Raw genomic sequence first — 14,033 nt, forward strand, 5'->3', positions numbered from 1 at the left:
ATACTTCAAATAACAGATGCCTTGTTACAGGCTTCCAAGGTGATATTTCTTAGATAATTGCCACATGATACCAGAGACAGAGTGTGGAGTTCCAGGACTCTGATGACTTCATAAAAGCAGACAGTTGACCCAAGAGCCAGTGGAACAAAAAATAATTAGACAGGACTGCAGGAACTAATGACGGAAACATAATTTTGATCACTGGTTTGAGAATATTGCTGGTATTCTTTTTTATTGTTCTCATTTCTGATAGGCATATAATGAAGTCCTTTTGCTTTCTTCCTGACCTATCTCTCACTACTAACTTAGTGGTCTGTGCTCTTACAAACATTTGGAAATGAAACCCTTTCAAGTGGTAATCTTGTTCTCACTAACCTCTCAGAATTCTGGAATGACACTTTTTTTCCTGAGTCTTTTTACTTTCAATGCCAATGTAGTTACTCTTGCACAGGCTCGATAAGAATTTGTTCTAGTTTTCACCAGTAAGTAACTGAACAAATAGATGGTACAGCCAAGGCCATACCTGGAGAGTCATATTTGAGAGTGAATCTCATTTAATCAGATGTGACAAACCCACCATGAAGAAACAAGGGTTGTACTTTGTTTAAAGAACCATGAAGCCCTCCCAGAAAACTACAGGCAAAATGGTAGAAATGGCTTTCTTGGATTCGTTTCCTTATCTCAGAATAGAAGACTAAATGAAAGCAGTAAAGAATATACTTGGAATAAGAGAGGCTATTGAGACTTCCTAAGAAGATTCTTAAGAAATCTCCAGGGCTTCCCTGGTGGTGCAGTGGTTGAGAGTCCGCCTGCCGACGCAGGGGACGCGGGTTCATGCCCTGGTCTGGGAAGATCCCACATGCCGCGGAGCGGCTGGGCCCGTGAGCCATGGCCACTGAGCCTGCACGTCCGGAGCCCGTGCTCCGCAACGGGAGAGGCTGCAACAGTGAGAGCCCTGCGTACCGCAAAAAAAGAAATCTCCAGACAGAAGTTAATTTCGTGGGCTTTGTAGTTGCTTACCACAGCACGGATTTAGGTTTTCTGACCAAAGTACAAGGAGGTTTGTGTAGATTAGTTAACATTTCTTTTTTAAAAATAATTAATTAATTAATTTTTATTTTTTTGGCTGTGTTGGGTCTTTGTTGCTGTGCACAGGCTTTCTCTAGTTGTGGCGAGTGGGAGCTATTCTTCGTTGCGGTGCGCGGGCTTCTCATTGCGGTGGCTTCTCTTGTTGCAGAGCACGGGCTCTAGGCGCACAGGCTTCAGTAGTTGTGGCTCATGGGCTCTACAGTGCAGGCTCAGTAGCTGTGGCGCACGGGCTTAGTTGCACTGCAGCATGTGGGATCTTCCCGGACCAGGGCTCAACCCCGTGTCCCCTGCATTGGCAGGCGGATTCTTAACCACTGTGCCACCAGGAAAGTCCCTAGTTAGCATTTCTTCCTAGAGTTATATAGACGATCAGTCCAAAATGCAATGAGATCAGCTTTCTGGTAACCAAGAGTAATCTATGGAGATTATTTGTGACCCCAGTGCTTTACAGTTTACAATGTCCTTCCACATCCTGGGTTAAACCTCCCAAAGAGCCTTCTAACACAACATTCCAGCAATCACCATGAACAAATTTACACTTGAACGTCTCCATCTATGTGCCTTGGAAAAGACAAAACAGCTTAGGAAGGGGTAAGTGGATAAACACTTACACCCTATTCATTCTCCTCCATCACAAATACCTGCAGGCTTTAGAAGACACGCGTGTGCACGCAAGCACACACACTCACACACCGATGTCCAACATTCTCCATGGGACAGCCCCCTACAGCTGAGAAAGTCCAGCTCCACAGAAGGCCAACACAAACTTCTATCTTGGGTCTCATTACGGAAGGCTTGTAGGGGGCTGAGACCAGTGGGCCAACATTACTTTCCCCATCATGAAAACATCCAGATAAGCCCGACCTCTGCCGCCCCTGTCGGCCATGGAAGAGAAACCGCAGCGCCTGCGGAGTTCTTCTTCCATCTACCCCCTGGCTCTGTGTCGCATGCCAGGCAGAGGCAGAACATATTAGTAGAGAACTGCTTTTGCACGGGGATACTGTCCATCATCGTGACATCTCTGCACTCTATGTTTTGAACTCTGGCCTTTCAAAGGATTTAGAGATTAGAGTTCAAGGATGTCCAAGGCGCACCCCAGGGCAGGCCTGGTCTTAACGCTGAAATCCTGCCCTTCCTACACCATAGCCAATTTGACCTCTGGAAGAACCTAGTGCATATCTTGGTCTAACAGAATTATTTTCAAAGACTCTCAGCTCTTCTTTTTCTATTTAATGGCAGCTGAAGGCGGTTCAGTTTGGCGTCCCTAAATGACTAGGGTACTTGCCGAGCGTAACGGTCTCCCCAGCCCGAGCTAGAATGCCTCTGTTAAGGGCTTAGGGCCAGGTTCCTGGCGTCTGGGGAGGGAGGACCTTGGCCATGTCAGGCCGCCCTGACCACATGGCCCCCCTCCAGGGGGTGTCCTGCGATGCCCACTCACCATTCTTCTCTGCCTTGTGTTTTGGTGGCTTGGGCTCCGGGAGACACGGACAGGGCCCGTCGCAGAGGGTGGTGAGACTTTTGCCAGTAGAACAAGCATGGAACTCCAACTTGCACTGCAAAAGACAGACAGAACAAGCCTTAAGAATACTGTCATGTAGACCCCTCCCCGGCTTCCTTAGGAGACTGCCAGTGCCCTTCTAACCATAGTTAGGCTCACAGAAGCAAAGACAGAGAGAAGAGGAGTTCATCTCTGTTAAAGGTCTGAATTACAGGATGCTAACTAAGAAATGGCCTTCTATGTTTTCCCAAATGCACAGAATAACATCTAAAAACACTGCACAGGGAGGCTTAGTTTAGTAAGTGGTCAACTCAACCGTCATTGTTTATGCAAGTTATCAGGATGAAACTTAACATCTGTGGAGTCCCAGAGGGTCCACAAAGACAAAAGGCAGCTCCAACTTGTTCCCTTACCCCCACTAGGGAGGCTCTGCCAGTGTAGCCCTCCTAGTCACGCTCAGCTGCTCACCTGCTCACCCTCTTCCTGGGGAGGAAGGGTAACAATCTACGTAGTAAGTGTGGATGGTGTGTGAGGCCCAGCCCTTTCCCCGGGAGCAAGCGAGGAGTGAATGCTTTGGCCTCAACCATCCAAAACCCAAGCTTGACACAGTCTTTCCCCGCAGAGGATGCCTGTGGTTGTCTAAGTAGCCTGGGACTGGGTGGAAACGTCCACTGAATCCTAGGATTCAAAATTAGAAGCCCCAAAGCCATACAACATCCTGTCAACCCCTTCATATTTTGGCCGCTGTCTCCAGTTCTTTACCCTTAAGTCTCAACTGATTCGGAACCCAAGCAGGAGAGAAGGAGGTTCTTTACGGATGCAAAAGACCACAACGATTAACAGCATTTTATTATGACTACATTATGGAATAAGAAATGGAGACTCAGAGGCTAAATAACTTGTGAAAGCTCAGGACATGCACAATCCAGGATTCCAAACCCCCTCTGACCGACTCCAGGGCCAAGCACTTAACCGTCCCCATCACTGTGTCTGTCATGTGGAGGGACTGAGAGAACAGATGGCCTGCACTGGACTCCGCGTGTGGCTAATTATGCGGCTGGGCTACTGGCCTGGGTCGGAGTTGTCTGAGAGTTCCCTCCCTTTTTGACCTGCAAAATTCTCTAGATCAAGGCCTGTGTGCAATCAATCAGGCTTCTGCAAAGGCCCACGGGCCCAGAACCACGCTGGTATCTGCTGAAGGTTCAAAGGAAGGGGAGACGGGCAGAAGGGACGGAGCACCCATGGTGCGTGCAGCTCTTATCAGGTGCCACGCGGAATCTTTTAAAGGGAAGAAAAGGGGAGATATGGTCCTTGCCCTCGGAAAGCACAAATGCATACCTTTGAAAAGGCCGCCAGCATTTGCAAAGCAACACCTGAGTGCAGATGAATCCCGGCTCCTTGTGAGACGACGGGGTATTCAGTCCCCACACTGATTACACCCCGAGCATAGGGAGAGCGGGCTTTCAACCTACACATGCTGGAGTCACTCGTGTAATTCCTACCGTCAGCCACGCAGTCGCCTGCGACCCTTGCAGAGAGAGCACGGCAGATGAGCCAACGGGGAGCTGGCTTCCTCTTGATGCAAAACTCCCTTTTGTGCACGCTGCTGGGTGTCTGGTGTGGCCCAGTGTGGAGGCAGGCGTGCTGGGGGCCGTATGAAAGGAAGCCACGGCCCAGACCGCAAACGTCGATTGACGGACGTAGTGAGGAAACAAAAAATGTGTGACCACGTGGATGTGACGATGAGGAGAGGAGGGATATATGTGTATGTAGGGATGCAGCACAAAAGAGACCCCAGGTATGGGCCATACCTGCAGATGGCCCAAATGGACAGAAGAGGCCCCAGGGAGAACGCTGGAAGGCGGCAGGTGGGTCCCCAGTGTAAGAAGCTTCTTTTCAACTAGCACAGCCTGTGTGCACGTGCCCAGGGCTAGAGGGGAGACTGCTGCTACTGGCCCCGCCCCGCCCCCCCCTCCCCTGCGCTAGCTCTCTGGAACAATCCTCAGGTTCAGGCTAGTGATTCTCATACTATTTTCTCAACAGAATCCCTAAAGCTAATTTAGAGAGGGAAATACACTTTGTTTTTTACATGTCAACTTATTTTATGAAGTCAAAATTAGTACACAGACTTGCTCTAAAGCCTTATCATACTGTGACTGCAACTGCCTGCTTGTATCTGTGATAGACAGCAATCCTCTTCCCAAACATTCTCTGGCCTCCCCGGAAGAGGAATCTACACTCTGCTCAGGGCCGTGTGTCATGAGATCTGATGTCCCCTCTGTGGTGACAGCAGTCTTGACCACATGACTCGCTGTGGCCAGCAGATGGTTAGTAGGAATGATCCAAGCCAGGTTTGTGTGACATTTGAAAACCCACCGCTTGGTTTTCCCCTCTTGCTTTTTCCCTCTGTTATGGAAATGGCACGTGTCCCATAAGGGCCGCTCCTTCTGCCTGGGACCCAGACGGCAGAGGACACGGAACAGAGCTGAAGCGAACCCACAGCCAGCATGCAACATGAACAAGGAACTAATGCTTGCTGTCACAAGCCACTGAGGTTTGGGGATCCCTTGCTACCACAGCATACTTTTTAGCAAAAGGTGACTTCCTACTAGACCCTGAAGTACTTAATGGCAGGGAAAAGTCTTAGTCGCGGTCTCATCCCTGGCATGATATGATACACATATAGCCCTGGCACACAGTAGGTGTGCAGTCAATAGCTGATGAACGATAAAGGCAGGAGGATGGGGTCCCTGTTCACTCTGCAGCTCTGAACCTCTGTTCCGGCCACCAGGAGCCACCAGTCTGCCTGCGCAAGGAGCGTAGGTGTCAGAGCTCAACGTGTGAGATGCTCGTCGTGAACCATCCTTGACTCACAGCACTCCCTGGTCCTGTCTCTGAGCTCCACATTTAACGCTCTGCCTTTCAGCCTCCCCGCTCACCCGAGTCTATCACTGGAGTCAGAATCCAGCCCATCTGCTCCCCAGGTACCCAGAACAACCGCCTCTTGGGTGGCCTCGCCTGGCCTAGGGACTCCTGCGCACTGTGATTCTAGTAACACAGCTTCCGTGGCTGGCCCCGGCCCCTCTCCTGCACAGTCGCTGTCTCAGTCTGTGGCGGCAGCCAGGCCTCTTCCTGACTCCAGGAAGGGGCCACCAGAGAAAACAATATTTAGCTGCAGTGGTGAAAATGCATGTTTCAAGGACAGAGATCTGCCTTTTATCTTCCAGAACAATATGTGGCATTTAAATGAAGCTCAAAAGGCTATAATTTCATTTTTTTATAAAACTCAAAATGTGCTCTTTAGAGATAAACACATATGTGGTAAAAGCTACTTTAAAGAAGCCGGGGGTGGGGGGGGGGCGTTGACAGACACCATCAAGATAGAGGTCACCTCCAGAGGAGGCAGGGGACGGCGTCATACGGGGGCCCACAGAGGCACGGTGAAAATCGGGAAGGGTTTATTTCATAAGTTGGGTGTTAGACTCTGAGGCTTTTGTTTTGTTAGTAGCTTTGGCAACGTATGAATAACGCATATATGTTTACGTGTCAAGTACTTTATGATCAAACATAAAACACAGTTTATAGGCTTCTATCCAGGTAAGGACCAATTATCACCACATCTCCGGAGGAAGCTGGTTAGGAGGAGTGAGAGCACGTGTGTGGGGACGCCCCTGGGAAGGGTGGCGAACCCTGAATATCTCTGGGCAGAGGCATCTAAGGGCCTACAACCCAGGCATCTCACACATGTTCCCTTCCTACAGCTCTTCTCCAAGTCGCACCGGTGGAGTTACCTACCAGTCTCTTACCCCAGCCCCTCTTCCCCAGGTCCTTGCTGGGCAAGAACAGATATAGAAGCCAAAAGGTGGTCACTGCACCAGCTTTATCCAGAGAGGACACAAAACCCTCACAGTATGGGACACAAAACCCTCACAGTACAGGGCTTCCCATTAGACCGGGCTGTACAGCGTGCCTTGGACCTTCACACCTCCAACTGCCTCTCCCAACCTGCAGGGAATGGAGGCCTAGGAAAGCCCTGGTCCACTTACCACCAATTACAGGCAGAGACAACACACAGACCTGGGTGGACCTGGCAGAAGTGTGCCCGGGTCTGTGTACACAGAGATTTTGGAAACATAAGGCAGGTATGCGACCCCTTGAGTACAGACCTGCCAAGAGAATGGGAGCCAAGAGAAAAAGAGGTGTCCACGTTACCTGGCCAACACAGGTACTCCTGGCTCTGACTATGAACCTGATCTAAGAGATGCTGGGCTCCCACCCAACAGGACACAGGCAGCTTTCCCGGGAACAGGGCAGTGGGGAGCAGAGAGCAAGGGAGTGAAAGGGTCCTCCCAGGGAGATATGGGGAGGGAGAAATAAGTGTCCCCCAACACCACAGGAACATCACTAGCTCCCGCCCTACCTCAGGACCAAATGACAAGCCTTCAGAACTCCCACACCTTCATCCTCACAGTGTTCTCAAAACAGGAGTTGAAAACTGGCAAAATTATGGATGGTGATTTCTTGGCATTTAGGACTTGCTCAGAAAGCACGTGTCTGCTTCCTCCACGTGTGCCCTGCAGGTCCTGAGGTTCCAGGTAGCTGGCACCCCACCCTGCCCTGCCCCACCTGGGCTTGTTGTCCTGCGTCAAAACAGGGTCTGCAGAGCTCCAAGTTAAACAGGGCGGCCTGTGAGCCTACCTCTTAAAGAGTCTGTAGCCTGGAGGTGAACTCTAAAAACAAACTGAAAAATGACATTCTTGGGAAGTGACACCCATAACTCCTCATTTTAGGAAAAAAATTGGGGTTGGGGGATAGAGGAGGAACAAACAGGTACAAACAAAGTATATGGGTTTGGAGTGGAGAGCCATTCAATCTACCAAGTTCACAAAGAGCCAAAGGCAGAGGTGCTCCCTGGAGCTTGTCCATCACAAGCAGAAAGAGTCACAGCTCAATAAATGTAGAGTTACCACCAGAAGGTCACCGTGGCCCATGGGGGAGAACCCTTCTAGCCCTGGCCAACACTGGAAGCTGGTCTAAAAAGAGATGAATCACTACTGTTCTGCCCATCTGCTCACCCTCTGGGAGGGAAAGATTTACACCTTGTGCTATGGGTTGAATTACATCCCTCATGTTGGAGTCCTAACCCTCAGTATCTCAGAGTGTGGCTTATCTAGAAATAGGGTCTTGACAGAGATAATCACGTTAAAATGAAGTCATCAGAGAGGCCTCAAATCCAATATGACTGGCATGCTTATAAGAAGGGGAAATTTGGACACAGAGACAGACACACACAGAGGGAAGATGATGTGAAAAGTCATGGGGGGAAGAGGACCATCCACGAGAAATGTCTGAGGCTGCCAGAAGCTGGAAGAAGCAAGAGACAGCTTCTCCCTGGCAGTCCCAGAAGGAACCAACCTTGCCCACACCTTCATTTCAGACTTATACCTCTGGGACTGTGAGAAGATGAACCTCTGCTGTTGAAACCACCCAACTCATGGTACTTTGTTACAGCAGCCCTAGCAAACTAATACACCTTCTATTTTTAAAAAGAGAGTCTCTAAGGGATGGATCACCTTGTCTTAGGTTCATAAAGCACAGATCTTGTGCCAAGATGGCTCAATTCTCCTAAAAAGAAAGAAGATAACAGGAAACGGCAGCCTCAGGATACGGGGCAGCTGGACATGAAGAACTTGGCCAACGTATAGGCTGAGACTCATGCCCAGAGAGAGGAAATATGAAAAACTCAAGGCTTTATATTGATTTTATGATAAAGCAGTTAAATAAATAATTAGCCAGAACTATTGAAAGGAGGAGAGTTGAAGAAGTGGGAAATAAGTTAAGGACTTTACATACAGTACTGGAACCCATATTCGTATAAACACAAATATAAAAATAAATACAAACTGCTGAAGCTTCTAGACCCCTTGACCTCCTGGGACAGAAATGCCTTCCCCAATCATCACAGAAACAGAGGAGACAGAAGAAGAGCCAGAGATTTCACAAATTGGCAGAAATATTCAAAATGTTGACCTACTTAAAAATAAACGGCCAGCAGATTTTCCAACCAATCTTCCATTTCGCATAACACGCCAACACGTTGGAACGAGTGAATGTTTTCCCGCGAATGGCCAGTAAACCTCTCTCCTCTGTGATTTGTAAAGCAAAGCTAATAACCTCTCTCTGGGTCAGTGCTCACGCAGGTCTCCGCTGCTCACATTCTCCACCGCACCGCACTTTTCCTGTTGCCTCGCCCCCTTTGGGTATTATTTTTAACATTATATTTAAATTGCTTTCTCCGCTGTATTTCATCAACCCCTCGTCTATTTTTAAACCAGACTGTTGACAGTTCACAGTTGACAATTTTGTTCACAGTTGATGAATTCTGATTTGTTTTTATTCCCCAAAAATCATGTCAAGGAAGGTGGAGGCGGCGCGGGGCAGCTAATTTCCCGACTCTGCAGGCTTTCACAACTGGGCGCCAAGCTAGCGGTTGCTGACGGCACACGTTATCCTGGGGCTGAGGAACAGCTGTCCTGTCTACCCAGGGCTGGAAGGTCTCTGCGGTCATCTGGAGGGAGCAGCAAGGAGAAACAAGGGAAGGGGCTCTGGTCTCAGTCAGAGCTTTACCAAACACGCCTGCATGTGTGTGTTCCTTCTTGCATTCAACAAATATTTATGGGCCTATGGTAAGCCAGTGTCCATTCTAGGCTCTGAACCAATGGGACAAGGGGCCTGTTCTCATGAAGTGTATGGGGCAGGTGCTGATGAGGGCTGTGGAGGATACACCATGGACAGTAAGAGACAGAGAGTAATGGGGAGGGGCTGGTACATTATATGGGTGACCAGGAAATCTTCTGACCAGATGACGTCTGGGCAGGGAACAGAATAAAGTGAGCCATACGGCTATCGGGAGAAGGGGGTTCCAGGCAAAGGGAAGTGCAAAGGCCCTGAGGTGGAGGATGCTGACTGCACTTGAGAAATAGCCAGGAAGCCAGTGAAGCTGGAGAGGAGTGAGCAGGGAGGAGAGTGGAAGGGACCAGCTCAACTGGGCTGATGGTGGGCCTTCTCAAGAAGGCTTGTGTGTGTCGGGGCTCAGCCTTTAGATCTTATTCTGTCTCTGTCTCTCTCTCTCATACATGCACACACACTCCTTCTCACATTCTCTCTCTCACACACACTTTCCTTTTCTGAATTAAGAGTTCCAAAGAAGGTAGAACCTTAAACTTTAAAAGCAAGTTGCTAAAAATGTGAAAGAAAAGCTCTTCTTTACAGAAGAATGCCAGCTAAATAAAATTAGAAGGAATACTGGAATTAGAAAATTATTATTTTGCTACCCGCCCCCCCCACAACGTAATAATTGAGTCAGGAAGGAATCATTTGATGTTTACTAAAAATATTGGGTGAAAGTCACTGGGGAATAGGACATTCACACAGTCTCCAAGTGTCACCCCATAGAATACCTAATTAAAAGAGGAAATGTACATTTTTCAATAAACATTTGTCAGTCACCTCTTAACAAAGGGACAAAGGGGCCGATTTAGTGCCACCAGCAGTGGGACCACCTGGCATGTCCCTCCTGATGTGCCTCAAAAGGAAGTAATAACAGTGCATTTGAAGTTCCAGTGCCCTTGAAGTTCCAGTGCCCAAAATCCTTAACTTGGATCTATTCATGACAAACCAAATCCAAAATTGAGGCTATTTTATAAGATGACTGCCTAAACGCTCAAAAAACGAAACAAACAAAAAACCCCTGAAGTGAGTAGGTCCTTGTTCTAGAAGAAATTAAACAGTTGAAACAAAAGCAATGAGTGAGACTTGATTGGTTCTTGAATAATGATAATAATTATACAAAGCTATAAAAGGCATTCTGGGAAAATGTTGTGATTGTAACACGGATTATATGTTGGGATGCTGAATTATTGCTCTCGTAGGTGTAATACCTACTAAGGGGCTCGTATAGGAAAATGCCTGTTAATTTTCTTAGGGGTGAGATGTCACGAAGTCTACAAATTACTTCTAAATGGTCCAGGGGAAAATTGCACATGTGTACAGAGAGAGGAAATGGGGCAAAATGTTAATAACTGTCAAACCTTGGCAATGGGTATACAGTATTCATCCCAACATTCTTTAAACTCTTCCATATGTTTCATAATTATTAAACCAATCGCTAGGGGAAAGTAAACGTTGCTTTGCCCGGTGGTGCTAGAATTCTTCGCAGAAACCACTCCTATCTCCTCCCCTGAACTGCTCCCTCCCTCAGTACTGCGCTGAGTTTTTCTCCTTCGCCTGCGCACTAGGGGACGAGCTCTGGGCGGGAGGGTTGGGGGGGGGGGGCGGGGCAGAGAGGATCCTGCACCGCCGCCTACAGGACCTGCCTGGGATTGCAAAGAACAGGCCTTCAACAGGGATTGGTGAGACCAAGGATGGATTGAGGTTTTCCTAAAGCACACATTCTCTTCACTGATGTACACAGGCACCAGTACAGTGAGAAGACTCGACACAGGCACCATGAATTGCAGCATCTGAGGTCTTGCAAAGACTCTCTTTCATGTTGCAGATGGGGAAACTGAGGCTGGAAGAAGTCATGCATCTCGTGGGAGGTCATTCTCTTACGTAGCTTTCCTCACCTGCTCCCGACCTGGCTCATCTTGTCAACGAGTTAGCAAACCCTTTTGAGCAAATGAGGATTCCTGTAAAGAATGTCCCAGGTCTGTTTTAAGGGGCAAGGCTGAATAAAGCTCCTTTAACTCACATAACAAAGCCAGTGGAAGGTCCTGCACGGAAACGCCAAAGGGACAAGATACCCTGAGGGGGCCTGAGAAAAAGATGCCCTCTCCCCAAAGGCCTGAGAAAAAGATACCCTCTCCCTAAAGGCAGCCAACTCCTATAGCCTTTGACTTGGGGAGCCCTCCAGGGGCTGCATCCCACCTCCCTGACCAGACCCTGGTGAGGCGAGTGCCCCCCGCAGGTGTCACCTGTGTCAGTCCCACCTCACACGCCCTCAGCCTCATCTCCACTACTCCCTGCCCCTGGTCCACGCTTTTTGCTCCCAGACATCACACCTCTGGGGCTTCGCGGCCTCACCTCCACTGCTTCTCCCCTCTGAGTCATTCTCCTGATGTCTGCTCTGCGTGGGATCCTCTTAAGGCTAGATACTATTTAAAAATTTCAAATTTCTTTGGGATTTTTCCTCTATCTGGGATTTGGGGAAGACAGTGCAGATGAGGAAGGAGTTGGAGTTCCCAGGCCCGGCTTCCTGTCTGCTTCGTGGGAGATACCTGGGAGGAAGGACCGCCAGGTATGCACCAAAAGAGATGGGACCACACACAGCCTGGCCAAGCATGGCCCGGAAGCAGCAGGGAGCCCCAGACCCACAGCGGCCCTGGAGACAGGGACGGTTAAGGGCCCCTCCCTGCAGCCCCTCATCTTCTTGAGGCCTTTGCTCAAATGTCACTCTCTCACTGAAGCCTTCTCTCAGTACCCTTTTAAAACGACAACCTGGCATTCTGATCCCCTAACATTGTTCTACTTTGCCTTTTTAAAATAGGAAATCTATCATCTTGTAAATACACTGCTTAAATCACTCATTTGCTGCTTTCTGTTTGTCTTGCTAGAATGTGAGTTCCACGAGGACGGGGATCTTTGATTTATTCATTGTTATGTCCAAAGCTCCCGGAACAGCACCTGGCACATAGTAGGTGCTCAATGAAAATAAGCTGAGTAAAGGAATGAGGAACAAAAGCAAGAGCCTCTGTGTAGAGGTGACGGGCAGAGCAGCACCTCCACCCCACCTAGCGTCCGACTCCGAGTAAGAGCTCAGACCCTTGACAGGATCCAGGAAGGAGGCAAAACTCATAAAACGACTGAGGTCAGGTTTCCCTCCAGCCCTGTAGGAAAGGGGCTCCAAGTAGAAATGAAACCGGTTTAATAAAAAAGAAGAGGCATGCCACTCCCAACACCTAAGCATGAGAGCAGAGACTCAGACCTTCCCTCTTGCTTGCCGGGCTGCACGCCCCCTCCAGGCAGGCCTCCGTGGGCTCCTGCCTGAGTGCCCAGTGCTGTTCTCCTCGCTGCCCTGACCGCAGGCACCTCGGCTACCTGTCCATAGGACTGCATCCTGAAGGAAATGTGCCCCTGCGTCTCAGCCCCAGCACACAGCAAGTACTTACGACGGACCTGCTGATTTATGTGATGCACCTCACATAACGCTGGGTGAGAGCTGGTGTTGGTTTTATAGACGAAGGCACTGCAAGCTTGAGAAAGCAAACGATGGCCTCAAGGTCACAAAGCTGTTGATGGCAGCTTCACTTCGAATCCAGATCATTCCACCTCCCCCTAGTCCACTGCTGCGTGTGGTGCCTCACAGACTCCTCCACTGCCAGGGGTCTGGCCAAGCCTTGCCAGGTATCCCAGGAGGGCTGGATGAAGAGGGAGAGGTCAAGAGGAGGGGAATGATCCAGAGCTGGGGAGATGCAGGAAGGAGGCTGCCACGACGCTGAGCTCTAGTGGGGAAATGAACCGCTGGCCACATCTCCCTAAATCATGCCAAACGGAACCCTTGCTTGTCAGCTGCACTACTGATAGTGATGTTATTCAAAGTCACTTTGAATTATTGTAATTAGCTAAGGGAGCTCACAGAAGTCAAGCTGGTTAGCCAACAGAACTGGACAAGATGATGTGGGACCTTTCCTTTGCGTTCCGGAAGCTGAGAGCACCCAGACTTACCTCCCCTGGAGGAGTAAGGGCCTGAAGCTATTCCAGGCTAACAGAGTAACTGTCGGAGCACACAGGGCCTCTCCCCAGCAAAGCGCTTTCAGAGGCTGGCAGTCCAGAGTGGCCCAGCCGGGGCCTCAAGCAAGCGATTAGGCCTCTGAACTTGACTCCCACCTGGCAGGAAGCTCCTTGAGAGTAAGAACTGGACGCTGCTTGTACTCACACCCCCCCAGGGCCAGACAGAAGCCCGACACTTGGAAAGTGGGTGGAAAGGGCTTGCTGAAATAGTGAACTAATCATCTTCCCAGGAACCCTAGGAGGTCAGGGACCACCATTCCCATCTTACAGATGAGGAGAAACACAGGTCAGGAAGGAGATGACACAAATCAGAATGAAAGGGGAGAGGAGGAAAAGACGACAGCGGAGAAGGCACGGCGGAAGGAGACGCGGGAAGCACACTGAGGAGAAACACAAGGAAGAGGATGGGGGCAATGCTGCAAGCGTAGGAGAAGCAGAAACATCCTGGGAGGTGCGAGGGGCGGGCGAGAGCAGGGGCCCGTTCAGGCGTCTCAGGCGGGCTCAAGCAGCTCCAGGAGAAAGGAAGAGGGCGTTCCGAGGTGCTAGCACCTGCTTCAAATAAAATGTTTCCACTGCTAGAAATGCCCTTGGGATGCCTGTCTCTCCCTCTGTCCCGGCTTCCTTGGAGGCCCTGCCTATTCTCAGCCACCATTCC

General features: G+C 49.6%; 1 protein-coding gene across 2 annotated transcripts in view; it reads right to left on the minus strand.

The window, feature by feature from the left end:
- SPOCK1 (SPARC (osteonectin), cwcv and kazal like domains proteoglycan 1) overlaps positions 1-14,033 on the minus strand; it is a 545,050-nt gene that overhangs the window by 90,518 nt on the left and 440,499 nt on the right. For both annotated transcript variants that reach the window (XM_060143663.1, XM_060143662.1), the window contains exon 6: positions 2,528-2,642. In XM_060143663.1, the coding sequence (XP_059999646.1) occupies positions 2,528-2,642 (115 nt within the window). The remainder of the gene's footprint in view (positions 1-2,527; positions 2,643-14,033) is intronic.

The sequence above is a fragment of the Lagenorhynchus albirostris genome, chromosome 3 (assembly GCF_949774975.1).
Source record: "Lagenorhynchus albirostris chromosome 3, mLagAlb1.1, whole genome shotgun sequence".
Classification (NCBI taxonomy): domain Eukaryota; kingdom Metazoa; phylum Chordata; class Mammalia; order Artiodactyla; family Delphinidae; genus Lagenorhynchus; species Lagenorhynchus albirostris.